Below are 19,243 nucleotides of genomic sequence, written 5' to 3'. Positions count from 1 at the left end.
GCTGAAAACCTTTATGAACCAGCACCCACAGGAATGGGACAGTACTTACCTCATCTGCTGTTCGCGTACAGGGAGGTGCCCCAGGAGTCTACCGGATTTTCGCCTTTCGAACTGTTATTTGGAAGGAGGGTGAGGGGCCCCCTGGACCTGATGAGAGACGAGTGGGAGGGGAAGGCCACTCCCGATGGAGAGTCAGTGGTGGAGTATGTCCTGATTTTCTGAGAGAGACTGGCTGAACTCATGGGCCTGGCCAGGGAGAATCTGGCCAGAGCCCAGAGGAAGCAGAAGGTCTGGTATGACCGCACGGCGCTGGCCCGTGCCTACGCCACCGGGGATCAGGTGATAGTTCTCATCCCCGTGAGAAAGAACAAACTACAGGCCGCCTGGGAGGGCCCTTTCAAGGTTGTCAAGCAGCTCAATGAGGTAAACTATGTGGTGGAGCTGTCTAACCGGGCGCACCACCGCCGGGTGTACCATGTGAATATGATGAAGCCATATTATGCCAGGGGGAATGTGGTGTTGGCTGTGTGTGGACAGTGGGAGGAGCAGGGAGATGACCCTTTAGTAGATCTATTCCCTGGGACCAGAGCTGGTTCCCCCCTGGAAACAATTCCCCTCTCGGATCAGCTAACCCCTGCCCAGCAAGCTGAGGTCAGGGGGATGCTGCATCCGTACCGACAGCTGTTTTCCAACCAGCCTGGACGCACTAATCTGACTGTCGTCCGGATGCAGACAGGGTCGCACCCGCCGATAAGATGCTCCCCGTTCCGAGTCACAGGGAAAACTGCTCAGGACCTGGAAAGAGAGGTCCGGGACATGCTGGCTTTGGGGGTGATCCAGCCCTTGGGCCTCGCCGGTGGTGCTGGTCCCCAAAAAGGATGGGTCGGTCCAGTTCTGTGTGGACTATTGGAAGCTCAGTGCCATCACTGTATCTGATGCCTACCCCATGCCCAGGCCGGATGAGCTCCTAGACAAGCTGGGAGGAGCTCGGGACCCTACCACCATGGACCTTACAAAGGGCTACTGGCAAGTGCCGCTGGATGCAGATGCCCGGCTGAAATCAGCCTTTATCACCCCGCTGGGGCTCTATGAGTTCCTGACCCTGCCTTTCGGCCTCAAGGGAGCGCCGGCCACCTTCCAACGCCTGGTGGACCAGCTACTGAGGGGGATGGAGAGTTTTGCCATGGCATATATTGATGACATCTGTGTCTTTAGCCAGACCTGGGAGGACCACGTGTCCCAGGTTAGACAAGTGCTGGACCGACTCCAGGGGGCTGGGCTGACAGTAAAAGCGGAGAAGTGCAAGGTGGGGATGGCTGAAGTATCTTACCTGGGCCATTGGGTGGGGAGCGGCCGCCTAAAGCCGGAACCAGCCAAGGTGGAGGTGATCAGAGACTGGCCCGCTCCCCACACCAAAAAGCAGGTCCAAGCCTTTATTGGGATGGCAGGATACTACCAAAGATTTGTGCCCCACTTTAGCGCCATAGCCACCCCCATCACTGAGCTATGCAAGAAGGGGAAGCCAGACAAGGTGGTCTGGACCGAGCAGTGTCAGGAGGCTTTCCGGGCGCTGAAGGAGGCTCTGGTCAGTGACCCAGTTCCGGCAAACCCAGACTTTGACAAGCCCTTTGTGGTGTTCACCGACGCCTCAGACACGGGACTGGGGGCGGTGTTAATGGAGGATGAAAAGGGGGAGAGACACCCCATCGTGTACCTGAGCAAGAAGTTGCTACCCCGGGAGCAACACTACGCGGCCATCAAGAAGGAGTGCCTGGCCATGGTGTGGGCCCTCAAGAAACTAGAGCCCTATCTCTTCGGGCGACACTTCACCATCTACACCGACCACTCTCCCCTGACCTGGCTGCACCAGATGAAAGGAGCCAACGCCAAGCTCCTGAGATGGAGCCTGCTCCTGCAGGATTATGACATGGACGTGGTCCACGTGAAGGGAAGTGCCAACCTGATAGTGGATGCGCTGTCCCGGAGAGGGGGCCCCGAACTTCCCCAGGTCACTGGTCAGAGTGATCCTGCTCAGTTCAGTCTCCAAGGGGGGAGAGATGTGAGGATGTGACCCAGCAGGGAGGGCGGAGTGTTGACCTGGGAATGTGCCCTGGGGATTTGAGACCTGAGAGCCTGTCACCTGAGCCAGGAGGGGGAGGGGGAGGTAACACCTCTGCCCAGGAATGTGAACAGAGGCTGCAGGAGAGAGCCTGCTGGGGGGGGTTTAGTTTCAGTTTGGGGCTGGGTGGAGGAACGCAGGGAATCCCAGGGCTGGGGTCTAAGCTCCCTGCTCCCCCAGAAGGACTTGACTGAGGGGTCCTGGTTGTACCCACAAGCTCTGTTTTGGACTGTGTTCCTGTTGTCCAATAAACCTTCTGTTTTACTGGCTGGCTGAGAGTCTCAGTGAATCCCAGGAAGAGGGGTGCAGGGCCTGGACTCCCCCACACTCCGTGACACCCAGCAACACCCCCCGTTTGTGGGCAGCAGGGACTGGATCACCCCCAGGGGCTCTCAGGGCACCGATCCCTGGCTCACAGCTGCTGTCTGGCGGACACAGCGGTGGCCGTGGGGCTGCGCAGGGCCCTCCTGGGCTGGGTGTGTCAGACCCCCTGTGACAGCCCTGGCCCATCTCTGCCTGGTTCGTTCTCCCCCCTTCTGCTGTGTATGGCCAGTGTGAGACCCCAGTGTGCGGGGACAGGGGCACTCGGCAGTGTGGGCCCAGCCAGCGCTCGGCAGGGGGCAGAATGGGGGTGGGGATGGGGGGCAGCTTGAGCTCCTGCCACCAGAACATGCTCACCAGGCTCCTGCCACCCTGAGCTCACCAGGCCCCGTGACAGCCTGGCTGGGGGTGCCCAGGGGAGGGCACTGGGCTGAGGGGAAGGAGGGGCTGTTCTGCCAGCCCCAGCCGGCCTGGCCCTCCAGGCTCCTCTCCCAGAGCGTCTGAGGGAAGGAGCAATCGGCAGAACGGTGCATGTTCGAGTCCAGTGGTTCTCAACCTTTCCAGAGGACTGTCCCACTGTCAGAAGGCTGATTTGTCTTGCACTCTCCTAAGTTTCATCTCACTTAAAAACAACTTGCTTCCAAAATCGGACATAAAAATACAAACGTGTCACAGCCACTATTCCTGAAAAATTGCTGACTCTCTCGTTGTTGCGTATTTAATTATGAAATAGATCAATTGGACTATCAACGCTGAACCTTTCCGTGTATAGTCTGTCGAGCAGTATAAACGAGTCATTGTCTGTAGGAAATTTTAGCTTGTACTGACTTAGTGCTTTTTATGTAGCCTGTCGTAACACTCGGCAAATCTCTCGATGAGTTGATGTGCCCCGTGGAAGACCTCTGCTTACCCCCAGGGGTACACGAACCGGTAGGTGAGAACCACTGTTCTAAGGCAGCTCCAGCCCTGGGGCTGTCGGGGAGACGTGTCCTCGCGGCCCTGCCTGACGAGTCTTTCTGTTTCAGACCCTTGTCGCAACTGCAGGAAATGGAACTACAAGAAATGTACAATTGTGCTCGCAGTCGCCCTCGCAGTTGTGTCGTTAAGTCTCATCATCACTGTTACTGTCCTGGCAGGTGAGTTCTCACCCTTCCCTTCCTCCTCTCTGCACATCCCATTCCCCCTGGAGCCACCACAGTCAGTCTCTCCTCCTGGCCTGTCTGGCTTCTGCCCCTGGGACAGAGGATTCCTGGGGGATGTTCCTCCAAGACCCCCCTCCTGCTCCCTCCCAGACCCCTGCACCTGGGCACTCTTTGTGTCGGGACTGAAATTAGCTCCCCCCGGCCCATCTCTGAGCATTTGGGTCCAAGTGACTGTTGCCGGGCCCCAGGCACGGTCACTGATACCCGTGCAGAGTGGGGGTGATTGACGGTGCAGGGCAGCAATGAGCTGGGCCCTCTGCCTGCAGCGTGTCGCCCTGAGGTGCCAGCCTGGCCTTCCTGCATCCCCGGGTCGTGCCCAGTGCTGGGCAGGTGCTGGCGTGTCACTGAAAGGAGCCGTGGAACGCAGTACCGACACCTCCCTTAACGCAGTGTGAAACCCACCCCTTGGTGACCTCGGCAGGGCAGGGTCTCGTCGCGCTGTTGACGTCCCCGCCTGCACAGACAGCGTGTGCGAGCGCAGATGGCAGCTGTTTATGGTGACCGTGAACCTGGCTGGCTGCGCTGGACAGGCCGGGCAGCGGGCGTTCGGTCTCCTGAAGGGAAGGGAGTTTGTTCCCATCTTCATCTCAACCTGCCTGTCCAGGGAAGCAAAGCGCAGAGCAGGGGGAGGGGGCAGCAGTCCAGGCTAGCAGAACTCCTTGGGGTACTAGACCTGGCAAATCATGTTGAAGTTAATCTCCTACCCATTAATTATTGCCCCCCTGCTGGCCCCCTGGTAACTGTCCCCTCCCTCTGCAGCTCTCTGCCCACCCCGTGTTGTAACACTGAGCTTGGGCCCAGCTCTCTGTCCTGGGCTTCATGGCATGAGCGGTTTGTCAGCTGCATCCCTGTTGAATGTGAACCCAAGAGAGGGAGACCAGAGTCAGATAACCCCCCTCTGGGGCTGGATTCCCAGCGTCCTCCTGGCTCCCTCACGGTCTTTCAGTACCCACCCTGGTTCGAGGTGTCTCAGAAGCCTGGGGCGCAGGGGCTGATCTCCCCATGTTCTCCTCGTTGGCGGGTGGCGGGTCTCACTCACACCACGTGTCACTGTCTCATTCTCAGTGTGGAGACCTCAGCTTCCGTCAGCTGATCTGGGCCCCCCTGCTGGCCCCACGTGTCCAGACGGCTGGATCGGATACTGAGGGAAATGCTACTATTTCTCTGAGGCCGAAAGGAACTGGACCTACAGCCTGACCTACTGCTCTGCGCTCAGCGCCTCCCTGGCTGAGATCAGCAGTGAGCAGGAAATGGTGAGAGATGTTCGAATTGCAACGTTCTGGTCTTGGCTCAGCAGCTGCTGCAGGAGAACCTGGGCTCGAGGAGCAGCTCTGAGTAAATGAGCTTCCAGTTGCTGAATGCCAGGCCTGGCTGGCTGGCCCGGGGCACCTCTAGTGTCCATGTCTGACTGCAGGGATTGCTCACTGTTAGCCCTCTCAAAAGGAGACCGCCCCTCTCTCGGGCTAGGCTGGATTGAGTGTCTTCTGGGTGGCATGGGGCCAAAGGGGTACTGAGATCCCAGATTGACTTGAAGAGCCAGTGCTCTTGGGTAGCCAGATGAGGATGGGGGGGCTCCTCTTAGCCCTGGCCCCTTCTGGCTGAGGATTTGGTGGCTCTTCTCTCATCCCTGGCCCTTCCCAGCATCCCTTATTGAGCTCAGCTGGGCTCTTTCCTTCCCCTTCCCCTGTGATGGGGAGGGGAGCTCAGCTGTTCTGTAAGGCGAGGTGAGGTTTGGGATGGGAAAGGTAATACTGAATTACCCAGAGCTGGGCAAGAGGGAGGTGAAAATCCCCAGCCGTTCCCTGAAAGCAGAGCCCTTCAGAGTATCCCTGTGAGTCTCTGGTGCACAGAGCCTGTGCTCTGACCCCACCTCTCCCTCTGCTGTTTTTAGGCTTTCCTGCGGCGCTATAAAGGCAAATTTGACCACTGGATTGGCCTCCAGAGGGACCCTGGGCAGCTCTGGAAATGGGCCAATGGCACCAAATTCAACAACCTGTAAGTCCTCTGTGAATTCCCTGGGCTTTGGGTCCCTGGCGTCTGAGATAGCGAGTTCAGCCGACTCACCAGTCAGTGCTCTGTACTCTGCGTATTAGTGATGGGTGGAAGCAAGTGTTGTCTGCTTGGAGACTGGCCAAAGCTTTCAGATCTGTCTGGCTTTAGTGGGGCCATCTGCGTTAAAGATGCCTGATAGTCACAAATGCTTAGTGCCTGGGGCTGCCATGAGAACGGGGGTACAGTAGAGATGGCCCAGACGACATCCCAAGAGGGATTTCAGTGGGATGTGGGTGTGATCAAATAACCAAACCCCAGTTGAGCCGATAGCAGGGTTTGACCCTGGACCATCAGCACTGAAAGAACGGCAGAGTAGGTCACGCTGGCCGGGGACTGGCACTACATGTCCAGGAAAGCATAGAGTAAAGTACAGTAAAAATCTTTAAACGAACCCAACTGTATCTAGCATCTCTAAAGAATAGGAATTCCACACTTGAAGAATAAGAATCTAGCAGCAGGAATATACTACTGACCAGGATGGTGACTGAAATTCACCGAGATTAGAGAGGCTACAAAAGCAGAAAACCCAATAATAATGGGGGTTTTCAACTATCCCCATAGGATTAGAGAGATGGAACAGCTTCCATATGAGGGGAGACGACTAAGGGGAGGGATATAAGAGGTCTATAAAATCATGAGTGGGGTCGAGAAAGTGAAGAGGGAAGTGTTGTTTACTCCTTCATGTAAGGCAAGACCTAGCGGTCACACAATTCAATGAATAGGCAGCAGGTCTGACACAAACCAAAGGCAGTATTTCTTCACACAACACACAGTCAACCTGTGGAGCTTGTTGCCAGGGGACGTTGTGAAGGCCGATAGTATAACTCTGTTCAAACAAGAAGTAGATCAGTTCACAGAGGATAGCTCGACCAGTTCCTATCAGCCAGGAAGGTCAGGGATGCAGCCCCATGCTCTGAGTGTCCATAAACATCTGACTGCCAGAAGCTGGGTGTGAATGGGATGGATCACTCGATCCTGACCCTGTTCTGTTCATTCCCTCGGAAGCACCTACCACTGGCCAGTATCGGAGGACAGGACACTGGGCTAGATGGACCATTGGTCTGACCCATGTGGCCAGTCTTAGGTACTTACAGCTGAATGGCATTTTTAAAAAATCCCTTTGCAATTGATGGGAAGCTGGAAAATGTGCCCAGAGGAGGCTTAGAAAACAAGTCAGTTGATGACTTGTTGTTTGATCCCAGTCAGATATTTTCACATATTCCAGCAAGGATGCCCTGATGTCGGCAGCAGTCTGTCTTTGTGATTGCATCATGAGCCCATCTGTTAGCAGGCCTGTTTGGGGTCTGTCCACACCGCAGCTGGCACCATGCCATTGCAGAGAAACTAAATGAATTCTTTGCATCAGTTTGCATCAGCTGAGCATGTGAGGGAGATTCCCAAACCTGAGCCATCCTTTTTAGGTGACAAATCTGAGGAACTGTCCCAGATTGAGGTGTCATTTAAATCAGCTTCTGTTCCAGATGACTGGAGGATAGCTAATGTGACGCCAATTACCCGAACTGGGTAAACAGGCATCTCAGTGGGGTGTTAACCCTGAAATCTGCCACCCTGTGGGCGCCCGCCCCAGCAGAAGGCTCTGGGTGCATCATTGCCATCCCCTCAGAGCTCTTCTGGGGGTGATGCGGGTGGGGGAGCCACCCACAGCCATCTGCTCAGGTGGCTTTGGGCTGGGTTCTCCCTTCTCTGGGACAGATCTCACCCCGAGCCAGAGGCTGGTGGCCTGAGGGCAGGGAGATCCTGGCCTGCCCAAAGGGTAGTGCTGGGTCTCCTCCCAGCCCAGCACATGACTACTGTGAGTAGCCAGGATGGGACCAGGGGGAGGATTTGCCTGTGGGCCCGGACCCCACCCTGTTCCCAGGTGGGAAGCGCTGGCCTCCAGCTCTCACGGGAAGCTCTGTGTGAGTGGCTGGGGTCACCCCTTGGCCGCTGGGTTTGTGCTGCTGGCATTTCACTCCAGCCGCCCCCTGCAATACAGCCTGTCCTGAGAGGCCTCTGGCCTGAGAGCTGATGTAAACTGTCCAGGGAGCCCTGGACCCAGCTCTTCTGTGCGGCGTTACTGCTGCTCCTCGCCACGCTGAGAGTCACCTGGAACCTGCGCCCGGGGCAGTTTGGGTGGGTTGGGCCTGCAGGGGCCCATCCAGACCCAGCTGGGTGTGCGGGGGGGGGGGAAGAGTAGGAACTGGGTTAATACCCACCCGGCATAAATGCTCCATGGAGGTCAGTTGATCTTCGAACTTTTCCTGGCCTTGCTGCCCCACTGCCCCCTTTCTAGCTGGGGCCTGTGGCAGGTGCAGGAAGGGGAATCGTGAGGGGCTGTGAGTGCAGCAGCTCCCTGCACTGTGCGAGAGCGTCTCTCCCTGCCTGTGACTGATGGGAAATGTCCAACTCCTGCCTGACACCAGCTCCCTGGCTTCTGTCTTGCAGGTTTCCGATAGGAGAAGGAGGAGACTGCGCGTATCTGAACGGTCTGAGTGCGGTCAGCAGCTTGCAATGCAGCAGTGAGAAACCCTGGATCTGCACCAAACCTGATGCATTTACACAGGCACAGGAGGCTGCCGTGGAAGGGGGCTGGTAACAAGAGTATTATAGAATCTAGCCCTGGAAAAGCCGGACTGTGATTTCTTGTGACCATCACATCTGAGCAATTCCGGAATATCGGGGAATGCTCTGCGCATTACTGGGCAGAGCACTGTGGACTCAGGTGAAAACCAGAGACGCTGTTTCTACATCTTGTTCCCCCAGCCGTGCCGTCTCTTTTTCCGCCAGTGGAACGGCTCAAATCCAGCCTTTCCTACCCCTCCTCAGCTGCACCAGGAACTCTGCCGAACTGAGCCAAGGCACCAGCCTCCGCTTTCACTGCCCTGACATTGCCCCGCAGAAGCACAGGAGAGTGGGTTTGTGTGTGGGGGGGGGACAGGGGGGGGAGAAAACCTGGCTTTGAGCTGGAAATGGCCCACTTTGATTATCATACACATTGTAAGGAGAGTGATCACTTTAGATAAGCTATTACCAGCAGGAGAGTGGGGTGGGGGGAGAGAAAACCTTTTGAAGTGATAAACACCCATTTTTTCATGGTTTGTGTGTATAAAAACGTCTTCTGTATTTTCCACAGTATGCATCCGATGAAGTGAGCTGTAGCTCACGAAAGCTTATGCTCAGATAAATTGGTTAGTCTCCAAGGTGCCACAAGTCCTCCTTTTCTTTTTGCGCATACAGACTAACACGGCTGCTACTCTGAAACCTCTCATGGATCAGTAACTGGTTAAAAGATAGGAAACAACAGGAATAAATGCTCAGTTTTCACAATGGAAAGAGGGAAATAGCTGGTCCCCTAAGGATAAGTACAGTTCTATCCATACACACGTGCTTCTACCACTATCGCTCAGGCCGGCTCCCCTGGTCCCCCTAAGCTACACTGCTCTACACACAGAGACATTCGTAGAGCTGCCGCGACACTAGGGCCTTTGCTGGCACCCCTCTGCTAGGAAAAATACCCTTAACCAACGTAGTCACGCTGGGAAGACTTTTCAGTGTAGACCAGGCCTCAAACAGACGTTGGACATTCAACGTTAGCAAGTTATACAATGGGAGCTTTCCCCAAACATCTCAAAGAGTAAACGTCAGGCAGCACTCACCGCACTGGATCTAATGGGGAACCGTCCACCCAGGGCCATTTCCGCCCTGGGGGTGTCACTTTAAGGCCAATCCAGATGTAGTTTGCATCTTGTACAACATCTTGTATGAAATCCTGTGATGTGCAAAGCAGAGGGGGTGGGGATGAGTATCCTGTAACATGCTAGAATTCCCTTAGTGATCCCATGAAATGCCTGCTCTCTCCTTCAGTAGCTCTGCCCATAATGCCAGCAGGAGACCCCACCAGCCCCTGAGTTAGTTCACCCTCTCCCCTGGGCGGGCAGGGTCCCAGGGCAGGTAAACGTGGCTCTCTCTATGCAGACATGGTAACATCAGTACCCGTCCTTGGTGTCACAGGGTGAGCTGGCCCTTTAAGGGAGTCCTGGGTTGAGCCTCACCTGTGACTAGGTGCCCCTGGACTCAGAGGCAAAGGGGATGGGAGCAGGTGACCAGGAGCCAGGCCTGGTGGGGCTACAAGGGCAGCCAGTCTGGGCAGGAAGAGATTTGATGGGGTAGGAGGTTTGTGTGAGTAGCTCTGTGCAGAAGGCTCTGCTGAGCTCTCAGACAGAGGGCCTGGGAGTGAAACGCCTGCAGGAGCCAGCTGGGCAGTCTGGGGTGGGAAAGCTGTGGGGTTCTTGTTCTGAACTGTATGTTAATAAGCCAGACCCCCAGAAGGGCAGAAAACACCCCAGTGTGGAGTTTGATTTGTGGGGGGGTGGTAGAGTCAGGCTACACTGGGATTGTAACTAGTGACACACGTCTTTCCCCAGCTGGAGTTGGATGAGCCTGTATTTTCTGTTACCATCTCCTCCCAGTTCTGGATCACGAGCATGCGAGAGCTCTTCCCCGAGCAGGCGTCACGGCTCCCAGTCCAGTCTTTACGCTCCTTAGACAGCCAGTAGCACTTGTCCCCGTGCAGCAGCCAGTCCCTGGGGCAGAGTTTGCACCCGGATCCCTCTGGAGGGAGAGATGGGAACCGAGGGGTCATTAATCCTGAACCTTCAAACTGCAGCTGGATGAAAACTCTTGTTCAAAGTTGTTTTTAATGGAAAATGCCATTTTGACCCAAATGAAAGTTTTTATTTTGATTGCCATTTTTCATTTTTTGATGGGGGGAGTGGACTTACTGGTTTTGAGGGTGGGAGGGAGGATTTCATTCAGTTTTGGAGGGGAAATAAACATTTACTCTTAACATTTCCCTCCATTTGAAAAGTGGGGGACGACTTTCACTTTTCTCCTTCCTTCAAAGGACGTCAAACTGTCATTTCTTTTCACGTTTTTCATGAACTAGGCTTACAGCGTATCAGCTCGAGTTCTAGACATTGCTGAAGTGTCCCCTACAGTCGTGTAAAAAGCAGGGCTGTCAATTAATCGCCGTTAACTCACGTGATTAACTCAAAAAATTAACTGTGATTAGAAAAATTAATCGTGATTAATCACACTGTTAAACAATAGAATACCAATTGAAATCGATTAAATATTTTTGGATGTTTTTCTACATTTGCAAATATATTGATTGCTATTACAACACAGAATACAAAGGGCACAGTGCTCACTTTACATGATTATTTTTGATTACAAATATTTGCACTGTAAAAATGATAAAAGGAATAGTATTTTTCAATTCACCTCATACAAATACTGTAGTGCAATCTCTTTATCGTGAAAGTGTAACTTACAGATGTGGATTTTTTTCTTACATAACTGCACTCAAAAACGAAACAACGTAAAACTTTAGAGCCTACAAGACCACTCAGTCCTACTTCTTGTTCAGCCAATCGCTAAGACAAACAAGTTTTGTTTACATTGACAGGAGATACTGCTGCCCCCTTCATATTTACAATGTCACCTGAAAGTGAGAACAGGCATTTGCATGGCACTTTTGTAGCCGGCATTGCAAGGTATTTATGTGCCAGATATGCTAAACATTCATCTGCCCCTTCATGCTTCGGCCACCATTCCAGAGGACATGCTTCCATGCTGATTATGCTCATTAAAAAAAATAAATGCGTTAATTAAATTTGTGACTGAACTCCTTGGGGGAGAATTGAATGTCTCCTGTTCTGTTTTACCCACATTCTGTCCTATATTTCATGCTGTGGCAGTCTCGAATGATGACCCAACACATGTTCATTTTAAGAACACTTTCACAGCAGATTTGACAAAATGCAAAGAAGGTACCAGTGTGAGATTTCTAAGGATAGATTCAGCACTCAACCCAAGGTTTAAGAATCTGAAGTACCTCCCAAAATCTGATCGGGACGGGGCATGGAGCATGCTGTCAGATGCCTTAAAAGAGCAACACTCTGATACGGAAACTACAGAACCCAAACCACCAAAAAAGAAAATCAACCCTCTGCTGGTGGCATCTGATTCAGATGATGAAAATGAACATGCCTCGGTCCGCTCTGCCATGGATCGTTATCGAGCAGAACCCATCATCAGCATGGACGCATGGCCTCTGGAATGGTGTTCGAAGCATGGAGGGACATATGAATCTTTAGCGCATCTGGCACATAAATATCTTGTGATGCCGGCTACAACAGTGCCATGCAAAGGTCTGTTCCCACTTTCAGGTCATATTGTAAATAAGAAGTGGGCAACATTATCTCCTGCAAATTGTAACCAAACTTGTTTGTCTGAGCGATTGGCTGAAGTAGGACTGAGTGGACTTGTAGGCTTCAAAGTTTTACATTGTTTTATTTTTGAATGCAGTTATTTTTTGTACATAATGCTACATTTGTAAGTTCAACTTCCATGATAAAGAGATTGCACTCCAGTACTTGTGTTAGGTGAATGGAAATATTCTCTTTCTTTTGTTTTTTACAGTGCAAATATTTGTAACCAAAAATATAAAGTGAGCACCGTACATTTTGTATTCTGTTGTAATTGAAAGCAATATATATATAAAATGTAGAAAACATCCAAAAATATTTAAATAAATGATAGTCTCTTATGGTTTAACAGTGCGATTAAGCACGATTATTTTTTTTAATCGCTTGCCAGCCCTAGTAAAAAGCCTTCAGGCTCAATGTACTCGTGAGGGCTTTTCTCAGGGTCAGCACTCAAACAGCCGGGCACACTATAGGTCAGGAAAGCAAGGTGCTGGGAGGCCGGAGAGGAGAGAATTCACTCCAAGTCTTTACACGGAGTTGCTCTCTTACGAACGATCTGCTCTAACTCAGTCACAAGTTCTGGGCTCGATGTAGGAATCATTGGCTGGGAGGAATCTCTGGCTTGGTGCATTCAAATGTACCTAGGGAGGTGGTGGAATCTCCTTCCTTAGAAGTTTTTAAAGTCAGGCTTGAGAAAGCCCTGGCTGGGATGATGTAGTTGGGGATTGGTCCTGCTTGAGCAGGGGGTTGGACTAGATGACCTCCTGAGGTCCCTTCCAACTCTGGTATTCTATGATTCAGAGACTCAACCTGGCAGCTGGGGGCGCTGTTACCTCTGCTGGTGTCAGGATTCAGCTGGGAGTTAAAAGCAAGGTCCCATTATGGTCATTACAAATCCTATGGCTCTTCTTTAATGGGGGAGACCTGAGTCGGTTCAAATGACAGTTCGGGGGACTACAATTTGCCTCCCTCAAATGCCCTGTGAAATTCCAATAGGCGAGTGGATTCTGCTTCAACCATTCCCCTAAGACATCGTCTGCCGGTGTTGTGTGCTGCTGAACAGTTGTGGAGTTTCACCCCAGAGGTGGCTGCATGTCAATAGGGGGGGTAAGAATTCCCATAAGTACGGCTTGGTTGGTAAAGCCCTTTGGGATCCAACCTCTCGAGCAGTTGTATTCTTTATTACACTATTGTTATGATTGTCTGTGCTCCAGCAATGGGAATTCCTCTTCCCACTAGAGGTCACTGCTGCTCCTCTGCACAAGCGGCTGAGAATTGCTTATTGTGCTTCGCCTGCACGCTCCCTGGGGAAAGGATTGTCTTTTTGTGATGTGTTTTTGATGGCATCTGGCACAATGGGGCCTCGATCCCTGAGGCAGGACTGCAGTGGAAAGAAATAGGGTCGAGCTGAGAGGTTCCTGTCCTGGATCGGGTTAGGGGTTGGTCTAGGGATGCTGCGCACAGATAGTAAGACGATCTCTGCCACAAAGAGCTCCCAGCCTGAACATCTGATGTGAAACAGGTGGAGATAAAGAGGAGGATGGCAACAAGGAAAGAGAGAGACCAGCTGGGTAATTTCTGTTCCTGGGCTAACTTCCATTGGTGGAAGATACAAACTCGGAGCTCCACAGAGCTCGTCTTCAGGGCTGGGGGAGGACATCAGAGGAAACCCGAAGAAGAGCTCTGTGGAGCTCCAGAGTTTGCACCTTTCACCACCAGAAGTTGGTCCAAGAAAAGCTGTCAGCTCCCCGCCTTGTCTCTCTCACATTCTGGGACCAGCCCGGCCACAACACCGCTGCCCCCGAGAAGGGAGAGGAACCCGGCCACAGGGGTACAGACAAAGGGAGCCACAGCCTGGGTCTTGCGCCACCCCCTGGGATAGATGCAGTGAAAGAAGACAGGGGCGCTGGGGGTGACAGCGCATCACAACGGCACCCGGAGCATTCAAGCAGATTGAAAGGTGTCTCCCCCCCCACCCCCTCTCCCCCCATCAACTGAAACATCACCCTGGTGGCGGAACATTGTTCTCCTGCTGTAGTTACGAGCAGAATTGATTGAAAATTTTCCATCCACTTTTCTTGACCCAAAAAATGGCCTTTTTTCAGAATGAAAATCACTGCAGAAAATGTTTCAGTTGAAATTTTCCAGTTTTTGGTTAAAATAAACATGTTCCCCCTGGAAACTGTAACTTTCCTCCTACGTTTAGCCTCCTTCTCACTGCCCAAGTGGCTGTGTTGCCAACTCTCACATTTTAATCACAAGTTTAATGATATTTGGTGTTTTTCCTTTGAGCCCCAGCTCTTGGAGTCAGGGGATTGTGAGAATTTCACTTTAAAAAAAAAGAAAAGCTTGAAAATGTGACTTTAGTGCGACCTCGAAGCTCAGAAACCAGAAAGTTAGTAACGAAAAACAAAAACCCCCAAGCCCCCCAAAGTGTTATTTTTCTCAAATCTTATGATTTTTGAGGGCCTGACTCATGATTTTTGAACCTTAGGGGATGGCAATGCTGGAGTGGTGTAAATAAAGGGACCTTGGTGCAAATGAGAATCTGGCCCATTATATTTCAAGCTGACAGTGTCCCTTTAACACGTGCCTGGGTTTTCAGTCACAGGGAGAGTCCTGCAAATTCTTCCAGGGAGAGTGACTTGCGGTTCCTGCACAGCAGGAGCCGGGGTTACCTGCCAAGCTGCCATGGTGGGGTTCACACAGGATTGATTTCAAGCCAGACCGGAAATCGTCCAGGCAGGAGCTGCAGTCCAGGCTACTGATGATTCTGGTACCATCATTCTCCGATGTGTTTGCATATCCTCTGGTCTGTCCTTCACATGAGACGGGCGACTGGGAAACTTCAAAACAGCATCACAGTCACTTCTAAGGCAACTACTTAGGGATTAAAAACCAGCCGGGGGAGGGAGTAAAATCATCAAGTGACCATCACAGCTAGACCAGGGGCAGAGAAAGAATCTCATTCACTATGCCTGTGAGCAGGGTCAGCATGAGCTCTCCCCTGACATCTAGTGATGAACTGGGGGGAAAGACCTCAGGAGCAGAATGTATTTGTCTAGACACACCTACTCTGCCTAGCCCTTCAGCAGACAGACCTGCTTTGCCAAAGTGACCAATTTTGGCGGGTGCTGGGTTATAAATTGCTCTAGTGTTGTGGGATTGCGGCATCGGTCAGCGCTATGCTTGGCTGGTGCGGCAACTCATGGTCTCAGAGGCCATCAGGTGGTGAAGGGACATCTATTTAGAACACAGCACCGCACATCGGCAATACCAGGAGAGAGGAGCTGGAGTGCCCTTGAGAAGCGAAGGCAGGGAAGTAACTGGAATACTTCCCCGATGGTTTGTATTTACTGAGAACTTGTGGCACCTTAGAGACTAACCAATTTATTTGAGCATAAGCTTTCGTGAACCACAGCTCACTTCATCGGACGCTGTAGCTCACGAAAGCTTATGCTCAAATACATTGGTTAGTCTCTAAGGTGCCACAAGTCCTCCTTTTCCTTTTGTGAATACAGACTAACACGGCTGCTACTCTGAAACCTATTTACTGAGGGACAACCTAACCTAAATTCTCAACTGCTGTGGGACAATCTACACGCATTGCTATATTTGCTTTCGCAAGCTACTCTTAGTGTAACCTTTTATGAGTGAAGCGAGCTGTAGCTCACGAAAGCTCATGCTCAGATAAATTGGTTAGTCTCTAAGGTGCCACAAGTCCTCCTTTTCTTTTATGAGTGATGTACCCGAATATTTGAATGCTAATATCTGAACTGTATTGGTAAATTTATTAACCTAAATTTGGGATACTGCAGATTATGGACTATATGTATTTTATGATTGTTAAACCAAACTTTGTATTTTTGGATCATTTAAGCATTATAGCCAGATGTACAGACACTCTTTCCTTAACCTGCGTATTGGATAATTTTAACATTAGCGTTAATAAAAATGTTTAAATTTGAACGCAGGGTAATGAAATGTTGTTCTCCTGATTAAAGGGCAGCAGAACTGGGCTTAGCCTGCCCTGATTGAGGGGGTCACCCTCACTTGAACCTCACCTGCTAAGCAGGGGGTCGGGATGCCAAATCCCACTGAAGTTGAGAGTGGGGGTAGAGTGGAGGGATGACTGTCTGTGGGTGAGGTTTCTGTCTGAAGAGTCAGGGTATGTCTACGGAGCAGTTAAATGCCTGTGTCGGCTGCCTTGGGTTTGGGCTGCAGGACTGTAAAATGGCAACGTAGGTACACAGGGTGCAGCTGTAACCTGGGATCTGGGACTCGACCCGTGGGCAGAGTCCCAGAGCCACTGCTGTGCCCAAATGTCCCAGGCCGGCGGTGGGTGTTGTGACAAAGTTCCTCCTCTACCTCGGTGGGTCTTGCGCTTATTGGCGGATTTGCTCGCCTTGGAGCTTCACGGCAGCCCTCAGTTTGGCCGTTTTCGTGAACCCACAGTCCAGGTCAACTCCTCCTGTGTCTGACCAGGAGTTGGGAGGTTAGGGGGGAACCCCGGCCCGCCCTCTACTCTGGGTTCAAGCCCAGGGCCCCGTGGAATGCAGATGTCTCGAGTGCCTCCTGGAACAGCTTCACGACAGCTATAATTCCCTGGGCTACTTCCCCATGGCTTCCTCCCAACACCTTCTTTATCCTCACCACAGGACCTTCCTCCTGGTTCCTGATAATGCTTGTACGCCTCAGTCCTCCAACAGTCCGCGTTCTCACTCTCAGCTCCTAGTGCCTCTTGCTCCCAGCTCCTCACATGCGCGCCACAAACTGAAGTGAGCTCCTTTTTAAACCCAGGTGCCCTGATTAGCCTGCCTTAATTGATTCTAGCAGCTTCTTGATTGGCTGCAGGTGTTCTAATCAGCCTGTCTGTCTTAATTGTCTCCAGAAGGTTCCTGATTGTTCTGGAATCTTCCATATTACCTTACCCAGGGAAAAGGGACCTACTTAACCTGGGGCTAACACATCTGCCTTCTATTACTCTCCTGTAGCCATCTGGCCCGACCCTGTCACAGTGTTTAATTGCAGTGTAGACACACCCTTAGCCACCGTTTGACTCTCCCGTCTCCAGTGTTTAAAAGCAGAGCTGACTGAACTCAACAGAGAGTCCTTGTTTCCGTTCAGTGATGACTAGAGCTGAGGTCACTGCTGAGCGGGCCGAGGGGCTGACCGTGCTGTGAGCACAGTACTGCAGTGAAAGCCAGCGAAGAGGCAGTAGCGATCGCTAACAGCTGAAATCACTAAGAGCTGGGCTGGGTCGTGGGGTGCGTCAGAGCATGGCATCGCAGAAGTGGCAATGAGCCCGTTTGGTCCATGGCCCCCTCCTGTTTTAGAGGTGGGAGGGGAACCCATGTGACTGCACCTCTGAACTCTGGGTCTGCGCTGACTAAGGCCAGCAGCTGTGAGTGGGGTGCAGTGGAGGGAGTGGGGAGTGGCATGTTTGTTCATCCGACTTTCACATCACACAGTGGGAAATGGAGGCAAAAGACACTGCCCAGCGTACGGTGGGGTGGGTGTTTGCACTTTCCAATTGTGGCAGGGGTGTTTTCCCAAATTAATGCTGGGTTCCCTTTCACTAAAAGTTTGTGTTTGTTGTACAGGCTCAGTGCTGGCGCGTGGGAAGTGTTGTTTCTTAGAAAAGCCTGAGGATGTTTAGTTTTCCAAGATTACTGGCTGGGGGCTCAAGCCAGTTCTGATTTGTGTTGTTAAGAGGAACCCCTAGATGTTGAACCCAGCCCTTGTTGCTGCTGACACCCCCTGGCAGGGGGGTTACACACAGTCCGGGTCTTCCACCTCCCCTGCGTGTGGAACAGTGACGCTGTCCCCCTCCGCTCACGAGTGTCACGTACTAAGCTCCTAACTGCACCTGCTGGCATAACATTTGACCCACAGGGTGGCAACTGAGTGTCCAGGACGCCATTCACACATGGACTGGACTCGGAGCTGGACTCGCAGCGGGGTTGTGGAAGAGGGGGGAATTCATGGTGCTTAGCTGGACTCTGAGCACCTGGGAGCAGGGATTGTCTCGTGGTATGTTTGTGCAGCCCCGCCCTCGCCTGTGCCCCCTGGCGCTGCTGCACTGGGGTGAGGGCCTGGAGCCAGCGTGGCGGCATTTCTCTGTTTGTAACGTGATAACTTTGGAACGGTGCATCCGACCCATCCCGCCATTCCAGGGACTGTTGGGCAGAATCCGACTGATTCTGGTGCAAATCGGAAAGCCGGATTCAGTGGAAAATCAGGGCTCCCAGGCTGCCGGGTGCCGCAGGCAGAAAGTCTCTCTGGCATCCCCTGCACCGATCGCAAGCAGCAGCTTAACTTGCTGCATGCAGACGCTGTCTGTAGCCTGGCCTCCAGCAGAAATACGAGCCTTTTGCAGGGATGGTTTGTAATGGGAAAGCGGAGTGGGGACGAGAGGGATGGGGTGGTGGCGGTGGGGAAGCAGAGACCTGGAGTGGAGATGGGGTCATGGGGGAAGATTGCCACCTCTGTGGTAAAAATACCCAGGGTGATCCTGAGCCCATAAAACCGGACAGCTGGCAGCGTGCACTGAGCACGTGGGCAGATCTCCCAGGATGGTGACCTCAACAAAGGGACGATCCTGGGAAAACCTGGCCAGGGGGAAAATCTAGGAGGGGAAAGTGGGGACCTGGAAATGAGGGGAACACACAGAACCTGTTATGAGGGGCAGGGGAGAGAGACAGTGTGTGACCCTGGTATGCGGGGAGGGAGGAATGAGGCAGATGTGCAGAACCCCTGGCAAGGAGCAAGAGGGAAAGGGGGGACAGACACTGCCCCTGGCATGGAGGGGAGAATGGGGGACAATGCTCTGTGGGGCGAGGGACATGGGGGACACAGAGAGCTCTTGCCATGGAAGGGGAAGGATGGGGGACAATGAAATGAGGGGGCGAGGAACATGGGGGGCATATAGATAGGATGAGGGAGGGGGTGGGGCTGTAGGGAGTCCCTGCAGTGGGGAGAGGGGCAGGCTGCCAGGAGCCCCTCGTGGATGCAGTGAGCTCAACACAAACGACAAAGGAAGTGACCCTCAAGTACAAGCAACGTACGTATGTCTGCGCTAATGCCTCGGCAGCCTCGAGTTACTCACCCCAAACAGCCAGCGCGATCACAGCTCCCAGCAGGGCAAGGCACCCAGCCCCAGCCAGCCCTAGGGCGACCCAGATCCACTGCGGGTTCTGAGGGGAACCTGGAAGAGTCAGTGTTTGGTGACCAGGGATCCTAGTTTTCCGTGATAAGCCCACCCCCCAAATTCTCTGCTT

The 19,243-nt window shown here is 52.5% G+C and overlaps 2 protein-coding genes across 2 annotated transcripts in view; one reads left to right on the top strand and one right to left on the bottom strand.

Moving 5' to 3' along the window:
• The window catches only part of LOC141998061 (killer cell lectin-like receptor subfamily F member 1), a 93,379-nt gene that overhangs the window by 69,692 nt on the left and 4,444 nt on the right, over window positions 1-19,243 (bottom strand). Inside the window, exons 2-5 of the mRNA XM_074970698.1 lie at window positions 19,072-19,170; window positions 14,642-14,782; window positions 10,151-10,305; window positions 9,351-9,463 (exon numbers count right to left, since the gene is read on the bottom strand). Of these exons, the coding sequence (XP_074826799.1) occupies window positions 9,351-9,463; window positions 10,151-10,305; window positions 14,642-14,782; window positions 19,072-19,170 (508 nt within the window). The remainder of the gene's footprint in view (window positions 1-9,350; window positions 9,464-10,150; window positions 10,306-14,641; window positions 14,783-19,071; window positions 19,171-19,243) is intronic.
• LOC141998797 (C-type lectin domain family 2 member D-like) lies at window positions 2,972-8,290 on the top strand. Its single transcript, XM_074971779.1, is given in 5 exon segments — window positions 2,972-3,018; window positions 3,485-3,576; window positions 4,708-4,895; window positions 5,534-5,637; window positions 8,140-8,290. Coding segments are annotated over 5 exon segments (582 nt in total).

The sequence above is a fragment of the Natator depressus genome, chromosome 14, assembly GCF_965152275.1.
Source record: "Natator depressus isolate rNatDep1 chromosome 14, rNatDep2.hap1, whole genome shotgun sequence".
NCBI classification, from domain to species: Eukaryota; Metazoa; Chordata; order Testudines; family Cheloniidae; genus Natator; species Natator depressus.
This window is presented reverse-complemented; position numbering and strand designations above follow the sequence as displayed.